This window comes from Papaver somniferum, chromosome 7 (assembly GCF_003573695.1).
Source record: "Papaver somniferum cultivar HN1 chromosome 7, ASM357369v1, whole genome shotgun sequence".
In the NCBI taxonomy this organism is placed as follows: domain Eukaryota; kingdom Viridiplantae; phylum Streptophyta; class Magnoliopsida; order Ranunculales; family Papaveraceae; genus Papaver; species Papaver somniferum.
The window spans coordinates 74772441-74796281 of NC_039364.1; the positions used below are offsets into that span (position 1 = coordinate 74772441).

At 36.3% G+C, this 23841-nt stretch overlaps 1 protein-coding gene across 1 annotated transcript; it reads right to left on the reverse strand.

Annotated features, from left to right (window-relative positions):
- Positions 1-249: 249 nt before the first annotated feature.
- Positions 250-12317, reverse strand: LOC113297651 (vacuolar protein sorting-associated protein 8 homolog). Its single transcript, XM_026546199.1, has 19 exons — positions 10506-12317; positions 9765-10076; positions 9416-9658; positions 9175-9295; positions 8950-9107; positions 7482-8115; positions 6975-7039; positions 6508-6609; positions 6219-6361; positions 5334-5389; positions 4105-4754; positions 3757-3941; positions 3343-3643; positions 2882-3169; positions 2691-2800; positions 2228-2558; positions 1520-1924; positions 588-836; positions 250-499 (listed from the first exon to the last, which is right to left on the reverse strand). The coding sequence occupies exons 1-18, from the start codon at positions 12177-12179 to the stop codon at positions 603-605; spliced, it is 6012 nt and encodes a 2003-aa protein (XP_026401984.1). The 5' UTR covers positions 12180-12317; the 3' UTR covers positions 250-499; positions 588-602.
- Positions 12318-23841: the final 11524 nt, after the last annotated feature.

The following is a 23841-nucleotide window of genomic DNA, read 5'->3' on the forward strand; positions in this document are numbered from 1 at the left end:
TAATGCCTTACCCTAGTCGGTAGGAAATATTAGTTTAATGTTTAGAACGAGTCTTTTATTTCAGGGTTTCATTGAGTCGCCTCACACGGTATAAACCGTTGTAGCCTATCTGCGGTGGGTCTAGTATATTTGTAGCTTGGACTTGATGCTCTTTTCCAGCTCAATAAAATCCATAAACAGATAAGATAAAAGGATGAAATAAATTGCTGAATGGACTATTGGACAAGTTACAACTATCTGTTAGCATTCTAAGGTTGGTCGTATAACTATCTGTGCAGTGTGTACTGTGCTAATAGTTGTTTACAATTGCTGATGGTAATTACAAAATTGTTTATATTGACAAGTAAAAACAAACATAAAAACTCACATCTATACAAAACACATAAGAAATAAGCCAGAGAACACAAACATTTTACTCCGATAGCCAAAATCCTGGCTGAATCTGTCTGTGTAAAGCTGGTCTACAGCAATTGTTAAAGCTTTCTAGTCTGCTCATTACCTGCAAAACGCAATTGTAAATATGTTAAGAATTAGAACGGGGGAAGACCATGTTATAAACAGAAGAAGCTGGACACTAAGTAACATACCAAAAATACTAGATTTTAAAGGAAAAATCTATGTGTTGCTGATGATGAACCCTTCTTTTTCAGATCCCTTGGCTTCCTGGTTTTATTTATTTTTGCAGCTTTTTCCGGAGTACTTGATTCCCCAAGCGAAACAGCCATTCCTTTCTTTACCTTCTCATGATATACCACAGGAGGTGCAAGCCTCAACTGGGGCAGATTTTCTATTTGAAAACTTTTTTGAGCTTTCTGAAGACTATTCAAGATCTCAAACTGCATATATTATATAGATCAAAGAAAAAACTGTTGATGAGACGCTGAATTAAAAAACTGCCAGAGCATAAAAAAGAAAAAATATTGTCACCAGACTCACAATGACACAATATAACCAGATACGTTAACTTTACGTGCACGCCACTTATTATTAACAGCCATTTTCGCTAATGAGACACACAGTATACTGTATGTCAGAAGTCGGGTTCTTTTTTAAGCTTTTCTCCCTCCATTATAAAGATGAATGTCATGAAATTTCTCATAGCTCCGCCAAAATGCAGTTAAGGTTTGTCTATTCGCCAGATCAAAGAGGTCATGACTCACTATCTCTTAAAGATGGCTAGATTCACAGTTCATCCTTTACTAACAGTGTGAATGTCATGAAATTTCTCATAGCTCCGCCAAAATGCAGTTAAGGTTTGTCTATTCGCCAGATCAAAGAGGTCATGACTCACTATCTCTTAAAGATGGCTAGATTCACAGTTCATCCTTTACTAACAGTGCGACAAGTTAGGTTTAGATGTTTCAAAAGGAACTAGTTTTTATAAGGATGATCTAATGGGATAGCATGATCATCACAAAATCAGCATCAACCCCATGGAAGATGCAGAAATAAGGTGTTAAGTAGCAGTTAGAATAAGCAGGTGCAAGTGAAGTGTTCCTGATTCAGAAACGTTGATTACCCGTGAAATCTGATGAAGTCCATAAGGTTCAGCGTCAAATTCATTAGTGTGATGAACAGAAGTGTTCCCTTGGGTTCTCTGAGATCTTGGTGAAGAATTCTTCACTAATCCAGTCTCTGTAAGTATTGACTTGCTTCTAGCTCGTCCAGCCTTCTTCTTCGGGATACAAATAGGGCATCCCACTGAGTAACGATTCGATATTTCATTTTCTTGAAATTCACACTGGAGATGAGTTGCATGTCCACAACTAAATACTCGAATTCCAGAGGCCGAATATCTTTTGGTAAGGGAGGAATTGCAAATACAGCAAAGTGGATTCTGTGGTGAATAACCCTGAGAAGCTCCCTTCTTGAGTAAGCTCATTGTATAAAACGTATCATCCTCGATCAATGATTTGGCAGTGTCCTAAAATGACAGTAGAAGGTCAATGTACCGAAGAGAGAAGAATATTATATATTCTAAAATGTTTTTAAATATACTTTGGAAGCATGATTTCCTAATTGAATATTAAAATGCAGTATAAAATGCTTACAAAATGAAAAATAATATGGTAATTTCGCTTTCGAACTTTCATCTAAAGTTTTCCAGAATATAATGCACTACCTCCAGTAATCTTGTGCAGATCACTAATGGCCAAAAACCAATTTCAGGTGGTAATAATGAAATAAATTAAAAAGTACGTCAGTGAATACGAGGAGGGATAGATACCAGAATTCGTCTCTCAAATCCATAGGTTCCCAGCAATCCCGATATGGTGAGTTTATAATCGCCAAACTCCTGGCTGCCATTATCCGCCAGGAGCTTAGCCATGATTGATGGAAGGTGTACATATCCGATCATTCCATCAACAACCTCCCTGATGAACTGAGCAAAAACTTTTTTGAGAATATGAGCACCTCTGTGAGATTTCAATATCCTCCATTTCTCCACCAATGCTTCCTTGTCCTCTTGAAAACCAAACAGGAATTCTCCATTGCCAACAAGATTTGCTTTGGATATCATTTTATTATCATAAGAATCTTTTAAAGGGTCACAAAACCTGCATGCATCTCGAGGATGAACACACATCAAAAGGGAGTCATATCTGAAGAAGGTTGAAGTAGATTTCCTGGCTCCAATCATAGAACAATATATACAAGCGAAAATGAGTATGGTGGATGTATCAACTTACCAGTCAAGCAACTCAAACCATAGGGACTCTGACTCCTCGGGATCTAAGCGTAGGGTATTACGCTGGCATAAGCCGATCGAGGCATGCAGGATATCAAGTATAGATTTTACCTGCATAACATCAACAACTGCCATAAAGATCAATTCAACCAACTTAGTTAGTAGCGGTAAGGTTTACATTTATCTACAAACCTCTTCCATCCTCATAACAAAGTTTAGATGCTCCATCTCAGGGAGGCTACTTGATGATCGGTCAGAAATTATACTTTCCACAGCAATTCCGAGATTTTCAAATTTGTCTTTGAGCCCCGAAAGAGTAAGTAGCAAAGCACTTCCAACATCACCAACTCTTTCTAATAAGAAAGCAGCTGCGTCAATGACCCCGTACTCTTGACACAAACGCAAACACTGCTCCAGCCTATAACTTTCAAATGTCTCCAAAAACTTAAGAACAGATATCCGTTCGTACTTGCACATAAGCTGCACAAGAAAATGGAACACATGCTGAGAACTTGACATGACACAGGGGCTTAATAATATGCAAACACAGTTTGCTTCACATGGAGAGACACGTGTACTTGTACATGCAGTTCCTAAAAACTTGAGAGTTAAAAAAAGGGGGGAAATATTTCACCATTCTCTTTGATACCCACCTCGAGATAAAGTTCTACTAAATCGTCAGTTATACTGACTGGATTATGTTGTAGAAGCTTAGGGAGATCAGAGATCTTTTTCAAATAAGCCTCCACCATTTGCTCTTTCCCTAGCCTTCCACATGGCACATCCAGAATATAACCCTTTTCCAAAAAAGAAAAATCAAGTTTCCCCGACAGGTGAGCTTCAATGGTTGTCTTTAGATATAGAAAAAGGCTTTCTGAATGAGGACGGAGTTCAGATAGGATACGTTCACTTTCTCTACTGAAATGGTCAACGACCAAAAAGAATGCTCCCTCCCTGAAACAACAAATGAAGTTTGTAAATCAAATCTCACAAAAGCAAAAATAACAGCAATAGCACAAAAAGTAATGCATACAATGTGTAAATTTATGAGCTATTCCAATATTTACCTGCTTAAGATAACTAGCTCAGAGATTCGGGAAAGGACAGCAGAACGAAAAGTTGCTGACTCATTATCTCTTTCTAGTAACATGTTGATAAAAGAAAACGCATGAAGGGGCTCCTCCAGATCTTTTATATAGGCATCCAAAGCAGCAATATGCTGACCTCTACTAGCATATACAAAGCCACAAACCTGTATATTGCCATGAAAGTCAAACCTATAAATATTGTTTATGCCTTCTGACAGAGAGTAAATAAGATTAGTAAAGGCATCAAGATCGGAAGGAAATAGTTCATGGCAATGGATTTGTAATGTAGTAGACGATCTTCATGAACTTTAAAGTTGTTGCAAATACCTGGTAAAATTGGGCCATTTCGCTCAGATGCAATACATAAGATGACTCCCAGTCTGTTTCAGAAACTGCTCTTAAAACGGCAAGCACGTGCTTCTCTCTACTCTTAGAATTTTCGGTTTTCACATTGCGAGGGGACAAAGTAGTTTCTGAAATCAGGTACTCCAATACACGACTTAATACGGCCTTTGAAACTGTAGCTCTTTCCCATATAATGAAGTAGGAAATAAATTCAAGCAGATGACCAATGTCTTCTTTCGAAGGCCATATTCTTAGGGAACCAGTACCATCCACGCACGAACCATCGACTTCTGAGATTTTTACATCAAGAATATTTGCAAGAGAGTTTATTGTATGTTGTACCATCAAATTCTGATTTTCGTTGCTCTTCTCACTATTCTCTTCATTATCCTCCATATCTGGATTAGTCGAATCAAGGTCAGATATAGGAACTTCCAAGAAAGCAAATCTCAGAACTTCCAATGTTGCTTCAGTATCCAACCACAAGAGATGATACAGGTTTGGGCAAGCTCCACTGGAAGATTTGCAGCCTGCTGCAAGCTCTGAAACCGTAGCTTTTGAGTCTTCTAGAAGAAAGGATACAAGCTCTGTTCTAACCGAAGGCAATCTGGTGGGAGAAACGGTGCCGTGTCCTGAAAGTAATTCTTAAGAAATTCAACATCTACTCAAATATTTTACTATTTTGTCACCAAGAGAAATCATTACCACTCAACAGCAGCATGGTATTTTCAAAGTTTTCCTCTCTCTTGTCGAGGTGCATGTTCTCGCATGTATAGGTATAAATATAACCAACATAGCAACAATATGATACTTTTCTGGGTTTCCATTTACTTGGTGCTTCAAGGTTCTTCTTACACACAGATGGAAACAAAAACAGGTACAAATATCACACATGCACAAGTGGGAATGGTTCAACATCCTTGATAATGATATGAATATTAGAAGAAAAAAAAAGTATGCAAAGGCTCATTAGTAGGTGGCGTGCCAAAGGAATAAACTGAGATCCTAAAAGGAATAATAGCTCCATATACTCATATTTGGAAAGGTTGAACTCTTAAACCTAGAAAGCTTGTGATGCAGGGCTCATCAGCTTGCATGTGGAATGATATGTTTGACTTTTTTTTTTGTTTGGCAATCAAAGATCAACACCAAAAAATCTCATGCAATTTTACTTGCAAGTATGAAAACAATGGAACAGGTCAAGAGCATACCTGGAGGAAAGGCAAGACCTGTGAAGCAATATTTTAGATATACAAGCATCCTGTACCTGTTAGCAGAATTCATCAGGAAGCACCAGTTATCTAGAGAATGGAAATAGGGGGGAAAATAACAGTCAAGCTACAACAAAATTTAAAAGAAAAAAATGAAAAAATTACGAAAAACTAAGAAGAATATTAGATTCATGAATGCTTATGATAAACTCACATGGAAGTAACTAAGGTGAAGGATAGGAGAAAGTTCCTAAAATCCGTGAATACATTGTGCAACAAAGAACTATAATAATACAACATAAATTAAACCACACAAATCAACCAATGATTAACATTAAAACGGCCTACAGCATGTATAGCCAAAACAATTAGTTCTCTACTTCGTTCCAAGTATTCCATTTTTGTCGAGAGGACTGTTTTTCCTTTCAACTAAGAATTTGATAGTAAAACAGAACAATTCTTGGACATAAGAATTTATTCAGCAGCTGTTTACCATGCAACCACATTGATGCAATGTTCGTGGTTTTTTAAATTATTTTCTAACTTATTTTGGGAAAATATGGAAATTCCTTTTTCAAATTTGAATATATCTAAGGTTATCCTGTCTTTGGAAAATAACAACGGTTTCTGAAGATAACATTTTTTTAACTTTCTGAGACTAACCTTGAGTTGGGATACTATATTCATTTAATCTTATAATCATAGAGAGGTGAGTTATGTAATTCCTAAGCAACGAACATGCATTTGATCTTAAGTTTATGGCAGAGACGTGGAAGTTTAAAGTGTTTTCAGAGATTAAACGTATAAGGGTGCAGATAATAGCATATTAGCCCATCTATAAGTTAGAGTACATTCAATAGAAAATGATAAGTAAACGAAAGATACCCAATGGCAAGTGCATTTTCTCTTTTGCTACTCTGTACAACAAGCAAAAGTTCCTCAAGAGGTGCTTTGTAATCATCTAATCCTCGGTTGAACAGATAAATAAGAGCTCCATATAGTCCATGTTCTCGGCATAACCTTACTACCTACGATACAAATTCGAATTATAAGATTTAGCGATTTAATAAATTAATAGGATGATTCGTAAATGGGTCCAAAGGGTTTTAAGATTTAATATGACTAATGAATTTTACTAGATTCAAAAATACCTTTGTATACATATCAATCTTACCTGATTGAAATCCAATGATGAAATGTCCATGTGAAGAACACACTGTTCAACACGTTGCAACCATCCTTTGCTGCTGTAATGTTCAACCAGTGCTTGCATAATCTGCAAAACCAGTAAAACAGTATAGTCAAAACATTTTTGCTTAGATAAAAGGTTAACACTTGGCACAAAGTTAAGGCTTTTTGAAGCCTCCACTGGAACGATTCATCACCAACACAATGAAGTGATAATTCGAACAGAAAAGTCCGATTTTTTTATTTTTTTTGGCACTTTAAGGCAAATTTTCTCATTTAATATGATCCAATAACAAACTAACGCAATAATCACAAACTGGAAGAAAATATATTTAAGATGGGAAAACAAAAGGAAAAGAGAATAGATGAGAGAAAAAGTAACTTACAACTATGACACTCCCAATAAAACTAACTAAAAATAAAACAGGTAGGAAATTGATTAGCCAGCTATACCTCTGGAGGTAAACATCCGAGCATATCTTTCAATATATATGGCTCTAAAAGCTCCAAGAATGTTCCTGGAAAAAGAGAAAACTGGGAAGTCAGCATAATCAATGCAATAATCTTAAGGTGCACAGTTGCACTTTGCAGGAACATAGCTTATTTGTTTCGAACAGCGAAATAATTCTTGTATAGACACTATGATTTGATAATTCTCTCTTTCCTGATAAGTTAATGCTTACCCTAACTTTCCTGATAAGTTAATGCTTATCCTAAAGTCAGGTAGTTGAAGTATATAAGATTACAGAATTGCAATTGCTCCAGCACATAAACAGAGGATTAGTAAAGATTCTCCTACTATTTGAGAATCCCAAACATAAGACTCATAATCTTCTCATATGAAAGTTCATTAAGTTACGAAATCACTTGATTTTCTCTACGATATCAATCTTTGACTACTAGGTTGACAATGAATCGACAAATCATAGGTCATTGGATGCATCATTTTTTGACACCTACCTCCATGTTGTACAGCCACAAACTTGGAGAAAATTTTGTCAAAAAGGATATCGACTCTCTTGATGTGGACACAAAATTCTACAGCAACACCACCGACCCTTGCAAATTGCTCTTCCATCTCTGACTGCATGGAACTACTACTACTCTTTGCATCATCAACTTGTTCAGCCTTTCCTACTTGGTTGTTAAATGCCACTGAAATATAGGAAAATGATTCATCTACATACGATAAAACCAATTCCACCAAATATGGCATTACAGCCTCCCGTATGGCATCAACAGTTCTAGGAAGATCAATAACACCATGTGCTTGACCATCATAGAGTCTCATTGCCATTTCTAGTGCACCCATCCAGTCACCTGCCATTTGCAAAACCTGAATACGCTCCTTCCAGGGAAGAAGACGAGAAATTATAAGCTGCATAGACCCAATCACATATATAGTAGCTCCTCTTACAGCAACACAATTGTGATAAGTCTTCTCAGGATTCCCAAAAATATTAGTTAAATAACTTTGATAAGTAATGAGGTTGTCTACTACAGAACCATCTACAGAAAAGCTCGAACGATGAAGCTCCATTCCTTCCTTCGCAAATAGACAGAGATGGCCTTTCAGGGTCAAGACCACCAATATCTGAATAAGAAATGAGACTCATAAGTCATGATAACTTATTACTTCGTATATGTTAGGATCATTATTTGCATGATGCATGATGAAAGCACTGAGGCAGACGAGGGACATGGACATGCCACCACAGTAGACGCGGCAATTTCTCAAGAAACTAGGACGCGGACATGCTATAAGATCAAGGATACTTTCTACAAAAATCTATGCATTATGAATTTGAGTTCTTAAAAATACTAATAAACTGCTGGCAAACAGAAATTTTGTGAATGAACCAGAAATCCTTTATACCCGGTATTTGAGCAATGCTGATACATAATTATACTAAAATTGTGCATGGGATATGCATGTGACGTACTGATGTATCCATGGTGCGTCCGAACGCATCCGAGCGTCAGACATGCAACTATTTTAGGAGCTTCTGTGATTTCTAAAAGCATGCATGAATATGCATCCAATGATCAGAATGAGAACAAGGTGACATTTCAAGATGCTGCAAACGTAATACTTTGGTTCCAAAGAGGGCAAAACATAATACACCCTACAGAATTGTATTGTAAATATGCCACAGAAATATTTTAGTAAAGGCCGAGAGTAATGTTCAACAGAAATATATAATAAAGTTAAAATAAGAGTGTTCTAAGACCTGATTATTTCCATATTACGCAATACTTGGCTTTTCTACTGAAATTTAAAAGTTATTTCTACCAATTATAAGATGCTCTTTATCAAATAAATTTAATTTCCGTTTTATCTTTTCTCTTCTTATATAATCATCCGTTTGCCAGTGACACCTAAATTAGATGTTTATTATTCCAACTAGGGACATACACCCCAGCTTACCTGGTCGTCCAACCATGCCACACCTATTGCCGTATTATCAAGGGTCCATTCCCTGTATACTTTCAGCTCTTTTTTAACCAACTTTGCAACTTGGACTTTGCGATCCCATGCTATAGCAAGCAGTGAAGCTCTGTCTGATGGCTCGCTAGACGTATTCTCTGGTGAAGGTATTTTTTTAGATAAGATCAAACACAGAGATCTGAAATGAAGCGCTTTCATTCATACCTGCAGATGAATCTTGTGCCTGCAACGTACATTTCCATGCAGTGTAAGGCATGGAACCTTCTCGGACTCCATCCGGCTTTGGGAGTTGAGCATAGACTTCCAAGTTGGAAGTGAGCCTTACCTACAAGGAAGATATCTCAACAGGTTGGAAAGCAAAAAAAGAAAATTGCTGCATAACTGCAAGCACAAACAAGACAAATCAGGTACATAAATCTTGAATATCATCTTAAGGGATCCATACCACCAGAGCATTTTGATGGGTAGCAAATATGACCACACCTTGTTCGGCCAATGAAGATGCTTCACTGTCACTGAAGAGCTTCCAACCTGCCTTAGATCCAACTACACCACCCATCATGCTACCTATACCACTTGTGGAAGCTGTAGCATTTTTGAAGGCGGATGATAAAGCACCCTCAGAGACATCAACTAGAAGAGGGGAAGCAGACAGCACAGTCCCTGTTCTTTGACCATCAAGAAGGCACTATTTGATGAACAGAGGGTACAAAACTTGTCAGAACTAGGTGAGAAAAAATGATGATGCACAAATTTTCAATGAACCACTACAAGGGGAAAGACTTTTTACCTACCTTTGTTTCAATGGTAAACCGGTAAAACATTGGAACCACTGAAATTACATGTAAAAGGACACGCCCTTTACAGTCACCAGTAACGACTTTAAAATTACGTGTAGCTTGAGAATCCTGACCTAGAAACAGAGTGTGCACCACTGGTGATGTATGTTCCCCAGAGATAAGTTTTACCACTTGTGCCTTCTGCACATCCCAAAATATTATATGACCATCACCATATCCTGCTAAAAGCAGATCACCTTGATGATTGAAGCACATCGAAGTAACTTGCGACTGAGATTTGTCAGCTTGATAACCAAGATACAACATCTGCAACATATGAAAAATATTCTCAATAGGAAAAGTGCCATTTGAAGTAAATGCAGCAATTAAAGCGACAATATGAAATCTTGAACCCATGGAAAACCATACAGAAGCAGATGGTTTAGTACACCAACTTTCATTTGCTAAAATAGAGAGTGTCCGACATATACACGAAGTACTCAGCCTTAAGGACTTAACATTATGCTACTGTAAATGGGAGGCAGATCCTTTCTATAGTGACGGTGAAAGCAAAAGGTCTACTAGAGACCCCAATGGACAATACCATTCTAGTTAAACTTTTCAATATTTTCAGGGTTTAAACAGGGACTGTGTCTCTTGTTGGGATGTAATAGCTATAAAACCAAGAGTACGGTAACAAAGATAATTCTCAAGGAACAACCAAGACTACATTTTAATAAAGGTAGCTAATGTTACCTTGGGATCCATACGGTCAGCATGATAAGGAGAATATTTACTTGGTGCCACAAGTATAAGCCCTTTTGACATGCCCACGGCAATAAAATTTGCATGAACTGCTACTGAATGAGGAGACCCATGGTCGCTCCTGAATGCTTGAGATGATACTTTTCGTGTAATCATATTATCCAGATCAATCTGCAAGTACCCAACTGCAGGGGGGCCCCTCCGAATACCCTCAAGCCTCATCGGCTGTGCTGCCACACCCTCTTCCCAATCCAAACCAGAAAAGGCATGCTTTTTCTCAATTTCTTCAGCTAATTCGAGAGGCTTCAAAGGAGAGCGTGATGTTTTCACTGTCCAATCAGAACTTCTCTTACACTCCGATCCAAACACACTATCATTAACGAGCTCACTAACACCATTGTTTGCATTAGTTTCATCTACAGAAAGATTTTCTTCTCCATCTTCAGCACTATGACCAGTATAATCCTTTGACTCGGTATTCTTCAATGGCTGCGACTTTACTTCTTCACCCATATTGTGAACCTCTTCACTCTCAACAAAAGAAGAAACATCCTCCTTTTCAGCAGAATCAGGTGGAGAAAATGTAGGTCTCTCATCCATTTTTCCATCAGATGGACTTTCAATATCAGCAGGAATATGCGCTTCAACAACATGAACAGAATCTAAAACTACAGAATCATCATTCGAATTCGAACTACTCTCTGCCACACAAGAAGAATCCACCCTTGCTTCTGTGTATTCAGTAGTAGTACCACAAGAATTTAAACCCTTAAGACCTAACCCAATTTTACCCACTTCGGAAATTGTTGATTGTCCTTCTATAACCTTTTTAACTGGACTTTTCTCAGGTGAAACCTCTCCTCCTGAAGCATTTTCACCGAAACATGCTTCCACTACCGGTTCCACTGAAGAGGAGGACGACAAATGGCCAACTATCCCATCTTCTCCTGATTCTCCATCGATTTGATTAGTTCCAGATCCAACGGCTTCTGAAGATGTTAATCCTTCTAAATATACACCATTACCTGACTGAATCTCCAAATCACTAACCAAAGAACTATGTTCTTCAGCTCGAAGAGATTTCTCTCGGCGAGACTTAATAGCAGCAGCATGAGGAGAAGGAATCAAACGAGACGCTGCAGTAGCAGCAGCAAGTGCTGCTCCTGGTTTAGGGTTAGGTTTAACACTACCAAACAAAAGAGGTAAATGTCGTGATAAATCCCGCCCTAACAACAAAGAATTCCCTGAATTTCTCCTACTAATGAATGAATTGCTGACAGTATTCTTTTCATCTAGTTTTAATGATCCACCAGAATTACCAAGAGATGATCTTATAACAGAAATTTCATCAAATGTATTTGAAATTCGAGAATTTGAAATTAGGGTTTCAAAACTACCACTTACGGAAGATGATGAAGCAGAAACTTCTTCATATGATTGCTTCGAGTGAAAATTGTTTGAATCGATTAGATTATCAGACAATTTGAAAATTGTTGAAGAATCGGTGTCATCAGAATCAGAGTCGTTAAGAAGAATTTCATCAACGGTTCGATGAGGGATGATATTGTTGTTGAGATCATCATCGTCTTCATCACCGCTACTTTGTAATTGTAAAAACGAATCTAGGTTTAACGCCATTGGAGCTTTATTAAACTTCTTTGTCATTGCTGTCGATGAAAAAGAGAAAACCAGTTTTTAAAGTTGAATTTCTGGATTTTTGTTTGATCGCCATTGTAGAGAGTGGAGAAACAGTAAAAAGAGGAATTTTGGTGGGAACATTTACCAGTGTAAAGTCTTCTGGACTGTGAGTACTGTAAGGGCAGTTCCCATGGGAATTTGCAAAAAAAAAAAAAAAAAAGTATTGCCCAGTCACGGGATGAGGTTCGGCCGTTATGGTACAAGTTACTCGGCGGTAGACGTATGCTTTGGAACCTTGAAATATCTACATTGGATAAGAAAGAAGATTATTATTGGGGCGTCACACTTCAATAGAGGGGCTTCATTTGGATTCTTAATGTTCAAAAAAGTAGTTATGGGATATCCTAACACATATACAACATGTCTAGCTTACCCTTTAACTAAAATAAAACTTAAAAACCGTAGAAGTGATTTTACGTCCAGATTATGATTAATTTCAACCGTAAAATTTTATTTGCATGTAGTTTAACGTCCAGGTTTGGATTAGTTTCCAACCGTAAAAGCTCATTTCGTCGCAAGACGACAATGTCATGGGGCTTTATTTTCGCAAGAATATTTATGCCTGTCATATTGTCGCAACATTCCTGAAGAGGCCATAATACAAAAGAAAAAGTTAAGGCAAGATCAATGGGTTCATGCATGAAAGTGCAAGAACGTTCTGCGATTTTGTCGCAATGACAAGAGGTGGCATAATAAGATCTTTAATTAGGAAGGCAAAATAAGACCACATGACAAAACAAAATATTTATAAGTATTCATAACAGAAAAATTTTCGCAAGAAAGATAATGAGAGACAAGTATGAGAATCAATAAACAAGAGGCATTATCTTTCTCACCAGCAAAATACTAAAAGGGAAAATTGATTCCAAAGTAGGTTGAAGAATATTATTCGCAAAAAGTAATAAAGATGAGACAATTCAAGAAGATAGAACTAGATAAGAAGCTCATGCTTCAACATTAATTCCAGTAGAAGGAGATAATAGACGTTCTTCGCCAATGTTCTCATTATCGCGAGCCTCTCCTTCATTTCGATTCTGATCTTCGCCTTGATTAGCACCTTGATTATGGCCATCAATTACTTCTTCAGAAGAGATTTCTTTTTTGTTTTCATTTTGATTAACACCAGCAGTTGCTTCCTTAGAAGGAATCTCTTCTCCATCTTCCAAAAAACTATCCTCTGCACCACTTTCATAATCATAATCACTGTCAGCAGGACGAGGAACTTCATCATCATCTACTTCCAAAGGTTCGATTGATGTAGGAGGAAGAGATTTAGATAATAAAATATCATTTATAAGGACTTCAGCCCGGAGATGAACTTGACGAAGAAGTGCTCTCTGATGATTCCTATCTTGAATATCCTTAAAGTAAGCAAGATAATCAAGTCTTCTTTCTGCTCGGTCGCGAGAACCAGTAAGGACAGAGACGAGTAATGCATTTTCTTTGCGAATTTTGGCATATTTAGCCTCCAAAACAGAAATGGAGGAATAAAGTTTTTTCTCAGACTCTGCGAAAGGTAGAATACAAAATTTCAATAAGATGAAGAACTCAAAAAGATATGACAAAGAAAAGATAGTTAAGGCAGTCAAACTATTATGACTACCTTCCTTTTGCGAAATAAAGTGTTGAATCAAGGTCAAACAACTATTCTCCCAACGGTCCATTGCGTCATCAAATTTATCTCCAACTAAACCTTTAAGTCGAGACTGAAGATTTTTCTCTTTAGAAATAAGAAAGGCATTTTTCTTCGCAAGAGAAGAATAAGATTCTTCTAATTTGGAATATTGTTCTTTAAGTTGATTCGCCTTTACACTTAAAACTATTCTACCTTGAAGGAGTGTATCTCTTTCAGCGATAGATGACTCTGTTACTTCTTTAAGTTCATTTCTTAAAGAGCGAAGAGATCGTTCTTGGTCATCACATACTTTCTGAAGAATGCTAAGTTGTTTCGAAGATATCGCCATCTTGTTTAAACAAGTTCGCTTCTCTTGAGATAAGGTTTTATTCTCATCTTATAAAGTTTCCATCCCTAAATTAGCTTTAGTTAAAGAATAAGAAAGGCGAGATATTTCATTACTTAATAAATCTTGCCTCTGAACTAATTGGGTATTTTCATTGGTAAGATTATTTATATGATCAACATAATATGAATAGAGGTTATCTAATTGGTTATATTGATCCATCAAAATCTCTTTATCAACACGGGCTTCTTCAACAACAGATTCACATTGATATCTCTCCATTATTCGTTTCTGGTTTAAGGCTTAACATGCGAAAGAGGGATTTCAAGGATATTTAAATATGGGAAGGATAAAATCATTAGAAAGGCAAATTGAAGACACAGATAAGGAAATCATACCTCTCAATTCATCATTATTCTTGCGAAGGTTGTCACGATCCAGCAAAACATTCTGAAGCTTTTGATTTTCGAGACGAAGAGCATTACACTCTTTTTCCAAAGCTGTTTGCGAAGCAGCTCTGTCAGAACCAAAATACTTACTCAGAATTTCGCAAATACTAGACTTGACAGGATCAATGGGAGACTTCTTGCCATCATCCAGGACTTCAGACAAAACTTTGAAAGCAATATCTATTCCTTCCACAGTTTCTTTCGAAAAGGGAAGAGGCTCAGGTAGAGAACTGGCAATGATAGAAGGTTGAGAAACATTATCAATAGGAAGAGAAGAAGTTTCATTCACAGAAGGATCAATAATGGGGATTTCAATCATTGAAAGGTCAGTTGAAAAAATGAAGTCTGAGGCAGCTTTTTTGCGAATTGGAGATAATTGTTTAACTTGCGAAGATGTCGCAGGAGATTTAGAAGAGATAAGTAAGTGGAATGGAACAGAGGTTTCAACAGTTTTAAGGTGGCGAGATTTCTTGAGAGGTTTATTGACATCCTTATCACCCTGCGAATTACAATCCAGATAAGAAACAGAGGCAACAATATTGTTATTAGAAAAGAATAATGTTTCTTACTACCTTCTGATTCGCAGACTTTCTTTTATGTACAACAATCTTATGCTGCGGTTTGGGAATATTAGGGTTCTGAACCGTAAATTTAGTGTTGGAGGCGCTTTTGCTGAAATAACAACAGTATGGGAATCACATAAACAGCATCAAATAAGGCAGTAAGCAAGATCAATTTCAGCAAAACCCATAAGGAAGAAAAAAGAAAACTAACTTTGATGAATCCATGGAAAACACTAGCAGGAAGATTATTTCGAAGAAAATTACGAATGATGAAGATCTACAGAGGGAACAGTATGGAGATGAAGAAGAACTTAAAAAGATTGAAAGAAGAAGAAAGAAGAAAAGTTGCAATAACGGAATTTGCAGAAAAACGATGAAGTTGCAGAGAAAATAAAAAGAGAGAAAAAAATAGTGAGAAAGAGTATATATAGAGGAATTTTTTTCTCGAGAAGATAAACACGATTAATGCGGAAAGATGTAAGCGGTTAAAAAGCAGCAGTTACAAAAGACGTGTCAGGAAACAGATGGGAAAAGGGATACGTATGATAAATGCAAAATATGAAATGATGGATAACTGCAGCATTTCTCACATCGTTCTCTACTTCGCAGAGAAGATATGAGAAGAGGCAATATGTAGGATCATGATCTCGCAGCAATAATGTCTCAACGAAATTATCAACAACACAACAACGTCGCAGAACAATTTCAGAAATGATATAATAAACGACGTCAGCTAAAATCATGAGAAAGATGTGATAGTCCTGCGAAAATTAGAGGGTTTGCGAGATTAACATTTGTAAGGTTGCGAGAATGTCGCAAGCCATATCCGAAAATAAAGGACAGATTAGTTGTCATCCACTATGTATTTCCCTATAAATAGTCATTCAGTTATAAAGGAAAGGGAGAGATCTTTTTCTGGGTGAGAAGCTAGTAAATAGGAGAGAGAAAATCTAGAGCAGTGGTTATTCTCGATTCCTTTATCTTTTCTCGTAAGATTGTTCAAAGATTCATCAATAAAATTAAGGTTGTTAATCTAAAATGAGTTGAATGTTAATGAAATCATATGAGGGGTGTAGTGTAGGATTTCCTGCAACTACAGTAGGCACAACCAATGTAGTCAATATCGGCCGTATCGGCCGATATATCGGGGATATTTCGGATATCGGCCGTTTCGGTCAAATATCGTCTGTATTGGTCGATACGAAATTTTCCTACATTTCCCGATATGAGACGGTATTGGTCGTTTTCTATAAAGTTTAAGGTTAATTTTGGCGAAGAAAGTCTTCCAGGTGGTAGTAGAGGTGCATGTAGCTCTCGAAGCAAGTTACTAAAGTTACTCTTTTGTTTTTTTAATAAAATTGATGTTATCTATTATATCTTATCCGAAAATGTGTGGAGAAAATGTTTAATATAAAATTATAGTCTCTAAATCTAGAACCGATATTTCAACGATAATATCCCCGATATAAAATCGTACCAGTGTATCGGTCCCGGCCGAGATGAACCGATATCCGATATTAACTACATTGGGCACAACAAATTAATAAATATATTTCCCACTAATTAACTGGTAATATAGCGGTAGTAAGAGATCGTTCCCACAGAGAGCAATGTAATTGATAGGTTATTTGATCATCAAAACAAAGTAAATAACAAAAGGGAGTTTTGGTTATAAGATATAAATAGAAATACAATAATAAATAAAAGAGATGATCAAGGAATCCTTCGCCATTACCAAGCGTTAATAGGATTAGAGTACTTATCTATCTTCCGTTAGAATCATTCATCACCAACCGTAGAATAACAACTAGAGCAGTGTTATCCTCAAATCTCCTTTCGTAACTTGATACCGAAGCGCTCGCATATCAAGTTCTATCCAACTGAACCACCAAGTAGTATGAATGCTCAAGATGTAACCCAATCGGAAGCTTTAAGCTATGTGAACTTAGGTTGATCCTAGCAGTTAGACTCTTAGAGAAAGGTCCACTTACTAGTGTTATCTTCACACACGATTCCTCAATAGAATCCCTCTACGAGGTCTCACGTTCTCTACTTATGTAAGGGTTGTTCAACAATTACACGGATATCCTAACCCTTTATTAGCAATAGAGTGATCAAAAGATTAATCAAATTGTACACTTAAACAATTTAGAAATCAATCATAAACCCTAAATATAGTGAAAACAAACGATGATGATTAAAACCTCAAATAGACTTGTATTATTAATAAATCTTCACGCTTAGAACATTGAATTCATCCTTAATCAACAAAGGATTTAGCTACTCATATTACAAAGAAAATGAATAATGGTGGTTTCCCCCTAAAGGGGTAAACCCTAGGTTTTGATATAAAACTTGTGATATGAGATTCGATGATATTGATTGAAAGACCTAATACCTTTTTATAGGTTTACATTGCTTGACCATCAAATATTTAGTTCGGTTAAAGAACCCGACCCGAAAATACGAAATAACGAATCCAAACGTGCCCTTAGGCTTTCCAAGGTATTAATACACGTTTTCTACTTGCTAAGTTCGCAAACCCAGTCCGAGAACTTCAAATTCCAGCAGAAATTTTCGGAATTAAAGTATGAAACCCGTCCGTGAACTTTGTTGTCTTCGGTATTCAATAAAAGCTTGTTTTGGCCACAACTTCTTCATCCGAACTCGGAATGACCTCATTATTTTTGAGTTATTTTTATATTTCAATTCTATTCAAGATGATGATGAGAAATCCTTAATTTGAATGAGTTAAGATCGGTCTTTGTCCCTTCTCTTGATTTTGAGCGTTTTGCTCCTTTTCGTCGCACTTCTTCACTTCTCTTGGACTTGGGCGCTTGGATACTTGGAATACTTCTCTTCTTAGATCTTTTCAGCACTTTATAGATCCTTTTTGGATGATTCACCTATTAGAGGAAAATAAGAAAAAACAATAGTAATAATACGAATACATGCAATAATAATAACTAAAACAAGTATGGAATGGATACTAAAATCATATGAATTATGCACTTATCACCTACAACGCATAAAATATTTTACTTAAGAAACACATATAAATAATTTGTATAGTTTATAAGGCATGTATAAGCATGCTATAAGGTAAATCAATAGCATTAGTTTACTGAATATGGAATTACTGAACTCACCTTTGTCACCGCCATTATTAGATCCCATTCACTGTTGAAAGCTTGCAGATATACTAGGAGGAACTTGCTATTTAAAATTAAAGAAGTAATTTTTCAATACATGTATTGTGAATTTACTAACCATAATTAATCAACGACCTGGATTGTTAATGCATTAACTGGGGGTAATAGTAGGTCGACATTCCCAAATCAAAGAACAATTCATTGTTATAGTTAAAGTAACAAAAGTCGGTATACTATTCATATCAAACAAATAGGGTAAAAATTGCATTCGCTTAGGCTATTTACAAACTCTCATTGTTCAACTCCAACATCTTATATCTACATCATTAAACATAATATAGTCTAAGGAGGCACGAATTGCATAAAGCTTGCGCAACCTTATATGATTGAACTAATTGAGCCTTTCCAAACTAAAATCATAAATGCAGAATGTCCTCATTTAGGACACATCTGCATTTTGGAAAAAAAAAATATGACTCCCGTAATCAAATAGAAAATCAAGGCATTTTAATTTCATCAATCCAATTGATAATTGTCACCAGATACCAATAAGTACATAAAGTTCCAGTTTTAAAATGGTGCCCATGCCAGAGGCAAAAAAGGCTAACCTTCCCCTATAGGAAAGACCAAATTTATTTATTTATTTTCAAATACTAACAACCACTTGGGGCATAAATTCTAATCTATTTAATATAACTTATCCTCAATTTACAGAAACAACTCAAAATCAGATTCCTCATATTTGTCTCATCCAAAAAACCTAAAAATTAGACCTAAAACCTTGAAAGAGATACAAAGATGGAAAGATACATATGCATGAAAAGGCTTCAAGATTTATGTTCCTCAAAGATATCATGATCCTGATTTTGTTGAGGTACATGATGAAGCTCAACCTCTTTTCCCAAAGAAGACACCTTACAACAATAACATGATAAACAACATAATAATCATTAAACCTACCATGTCTACCTTCATACTACTCCTAAGAGAACCAAATCCACAACTACCTAATACCTATGATAATAATACTTAACCCTAATCTCTCAGCCTCTAAGCAAAGTCTTCCTTTCAAATCAGTTTTTTAGTGTTAGAGCACTGCTCGGTCGAACTCACAAACGTTGTTATCTCAAGCTTGTTTGTCAAGTTTAGTTGTCAAAACTATAAGTTTTGATTTATGGTCTACTTATAGCTATGCCTCGGATTAGGATATAATGTGTAGTTGAGCTTTAGACTTCACGACGTTCATCGATTGAAGACGAAAAACTACTAATGGGAGCTTGTGGAACTTCATCAACAAAAGGTATGTGGAGACTTGAACTCATCTATCACTCAAAAGTCTATTCTATTATATCTCCTATTGAGACAAAAGTCGTATAGCTGTATAGACTTTACATTATACACATTTGATATTTCGAGCTGAGTTTAACTCGCTTATATCTTTCTCGAAATATGTATTGGTAAACTTTTTGCTTTAACCACGTTCATCATTATTCTTGACGAAAGTCAAAATATGATCATGTGAAAATCACTTGGTAACATCTTACATGATCTGTGTGAGACAATCATTTGATGTAGACTCGAAATGTTTCGTATTGATCATTCAATCACTTGAAAATTGCTTATGAGCTAATAGTTTGTGTGAGACGTCTATTGTCGTCTTCTAAGAATGTTTCAATGATTGAAATGGGAGTTAAGAGCTAAAATGCATGTCCGGATACATTACGGTTTGTGTACTTATTGTACGAACTGTTTTGACGGAATTTAGGACCAGAAGTTTGCATACCCGTTCACAAACTTATTCAACTGTTTAAGTCGGGGTACTTAAGGTTGCATACCCGTTCGCAAAATGATTTAACTGTTGAAGCCCGGGAACCAAGTTTGCGTACCCATTCGCAAACAGTTTCAACTGAATTCGGTTCGGAGCTACAGTTTGTGTACCGTTTGCAAACTGTCGGCTTGTGACCAGTGTCCGGAACTTAAGTTCGCGTACCTGTTTGCAAACTTAAGTGGTTCAAGTTCTTAAATCGGTTAAGTATGATTTCATACTCATGAACAAATACATTTATAAATTAAGGAATGCAATCTTTGCAAACCGTGGCTAAAATGTTTATGAACTGATTCTTTTGAATCGATCCGGTTTTGCTTCAATTGTGTCTTGTATACTTCTATGAGAATATAAACAATTGAACAACTCTATGAGTAGCACAATTAGATTAATTTAATTATCAATTGATCTAGAAGTGTTAAGATGAACAAGGTTAAGAGAAAAGTGGTCATATGGCTAACTTTGGTTAACTGTTATTGAGCCAACTCAATATACACGTTTAGGTACGGTTACCCATATCTAAAATGAAGGTATATTTCATTTGTGTGTAACAAGCTAAAGACCATCTAACGGTGGAAAGATATTAGCTTGAATCTTGAATCAGGTTTCATCTAATGGTGAATATTGAATGCTTTGTTACCAAGGTAACATTGATTGCAAACCCTGATTTAAAGACTATATAAGGGAGAACTCTAACAACTGGGAAACCTAATCCCCACACCTCCTGTGGGATATTAGTTGCGACTAAAGTCGATTCTCCTTTAACCTAGATTTTTCCTAAAACCATTATAGGTTAACGACTTAAAGACTTCATTAGGATTCTGAAGCCAACTATTTTCGCTGTAGTTGCGTGTTCTGATCTTACTTTGTTATATCGTATTGAGTACTATCTTCTCTAAGATTTGCTCGAGATTTATCCTCGATAGGTAAGATATAAAAAGTAATCGCAAAGCTCTTCGTCTCATTCTTTATGATTCCACAATAACTTGTTCTACTACCATATAGTTAAGTTATTGTGAGGTGATCGACATTTCTAGTCTGTTCTTCGGGAATATAAGACCGAATTATAAATTGGTTCCTATTCACCGTGATTTATTAGAAGACGAAACAAAAACTTCGTACGTATTTTTGTGGGAGACAAATTTATCTATTATAATAGACTTTTCTGTGTGAGACAGATTTGTTTATCAAGTCTTCGACTTTGGGCCGTAGCAACTCTTAGTTGTGGGTGAGATCAGCTAAAGGCATCAAGTGCGCAGAGTCCTGCTGGGAAGAGGCGTAAGGAATGCGATTGTACCTTAATCGGTGTGATACTTGGTTAGGGCTCAACTACATTCCAGTCTGAAGTTAACTTGTAGTAGGCTAGAGTCTGTAGCGGCTTAATACAGTGTGGTGTTCAAATCTGGACTAGGTCACAGGGTTTTTATGCATTTGCGGTTTCCTCGTTAACAAAATTTCTGGTGTCTGTGTTATTTCTTTTCCGCATTATATTTTCTATATAATTGAAATATCACAGGGTGTGTGTAGTTCAATCAATTGGTAAATCCAACCTTTGGTTGTTGATTGAAATTGATTGGCGCTTGGATATTGATCTTTGGTGCCATCCAAGTTATTTCTCATATCGATCCGGCTCATAAATTCATATTTGTTCGATTGCAGATTGATTTGAGAAATAGAGATATAACTCTTGGATATATTTGGCTTGATTGAGTCTGACTGTCTAGTTGATTCTCTTGGAATTATATTGGAGTTAGTTCATACAGATTGCCTAAACGAAATATTGGGTGTGGTAGTTAGACCCCCGCTTTTTCATTTAGTATTAGTAAAAGCATCAATATCAGATTCTAATTTATGTTGTGATTTTCATATGTGTAAAAGTATTACAGCACCACAAAGAATGACTAATGACAACTCTATGACGTTGTTTGTTATAAATGTCAAACATATAACGGATAGAGAACGACTTACTTTGTACTTTTGTTTCCCTTCTTTCCACTAAATTAACTGCTTTAAACCTTCTAGAACACATATACTGCTTATAAGCTCTACTACAACCCTGTAACACCAGCCGAAAATTGAGTGAACACATTAGAAAATAAAATAAAATAAAACAACTAAATTTAATGGAAATCATATGTTTTAAAAAGTTGTAAATTTTGCGAACAAACCTTCAACCACCAACGGATCACAGAAACCTGGTTAGTGCTTCAACCATTCCGAAATGGCTCATATTGCAGCCAAATCATTAAGAACTCCGAAACTGGAGTAATATACGAATAATTCAGTTTTCGCAATTTGGAATTCGGGCAGAACCTATGATGAACCAAAAATATTGCATAACTCTATGAAATTTTAATGCATAATACATATTCAGAAGTTTTTAGTACCTGAACACCTCTCAGACTGCTTCCGAATGTCACCCTTGGGATACAGAAGATCTTGCACATGTTGGTATTATCAATTATGTCTTTGCAAGTTTCCCAGAGAAAAACAATGGTTTGATATTTTTATCAAGAAAAAAAAATAAAAATCAAACCCTAGAAAGGCATACAATTATATTGATAATACTCTATGCCCAACGACAATCAATCAAACCAATGTGTAACAGAACGATGCAAAAAAAAAACATATTAATCTACTAAAAATTAATCATGCTAAACCCTGATACCCAGATTTTCGAAACCTAACTAAGTTTCTAGTGATACTTAAGATTACAAAAAATAAAATCAATATAAAAACCTTGAAATTGCAATACCCATCACCGAGTTACATAAAAAGAGTTGTTTTAATAGGACAGAGTTGAAAATCTATTCCAACTTTATTCTGGGGCATAAATCCTGGTTAATTGTTTTGGCCATTCTGTTGATTTCTTTCAACAACTCTCTCAAATTATTTCTCTCTTGTTTGCATCTAGCGTCTCCTTACAGAATTATGCCATTTTTGTTCTATTTTGATGCAATACAAGAAACGGTTTGGGTAGTGAAATTTCACAGAAATATTAGAACCTGTTTTCACAGAAACTATGGCTACATCTGTTTCATCGGCCTCTTCTTCTCAGATTTCAGCTCCTTCTCAGACAACTGGGTTTGCTGCAACCTCTACAGCGTATACAAGTCCCTCTTCTTCTAGCCTTCACCCACCTAATTCCCATGTCGTTTCCTTCTTTGATTGCCCTTTTAGGGGTTTTGATGGTTGTCGGAATGGTGTCGGAGGCTGTGGATACGCCAGTAATCCTCTTGTTAAACATATTAATGATCGACATTTTGTTTCTGAAGAGAGAAAAGACACCTGCAAGGAAAGATTCAAAAACAACATTGCATCATACAATGCATGTGAAGAAGTTTTAAATCGCCTGCAGATGTGGTTATGTACATCCTGTATGCGTTTGTTGTCTTGGAGAAGACCGTGTAGTTTGCATGAAGGGGATATGATTCCTGGTCCTTTCAATGGCACTACTGCAGACTTTCTTATTCACGGTATTGTCAAGCCTACTTGTTGTATTCCCGTCAATAATGGAGTTTCTAATGTTTCCAATGATGCAGTTTTGCCTGTTAGCCTTTCTCCGGAGATGCTCAATCTTGTCTTTCTGAAGAAAATCCCAACGGTCTCCAATATACCGGTTCCTTGCAGGCTCGAATTCTCTAGAACGCTGAAAAATGTTCTTGACAAGGTAATCCTA

Excerpts from the sequence above, each read along its gene's own strand:
- LOC113297651 (XM_026546199.1), bottom strand. The coding sequence starts at position 12,179 with ATGACAAAGAAGTTTAATAAAGCTCCAATGGCGTTAAACCTAGATTCG. Across the intron at positions 6,362-6,507 it reads CATCATTGGATTTCAATCAG|GTAGTAAGGTTATGCCGAGA; the intron begins GTAAGATTGATA and ends TTTGTATCGTAG. Across the intron at positions 837-1,519 it reads GACTTCATCAGATTTCACGG|TTTGAGATCTTGAATAGTCT; the intron begins GTAATCAACGTT and ends TAATATATGCAG.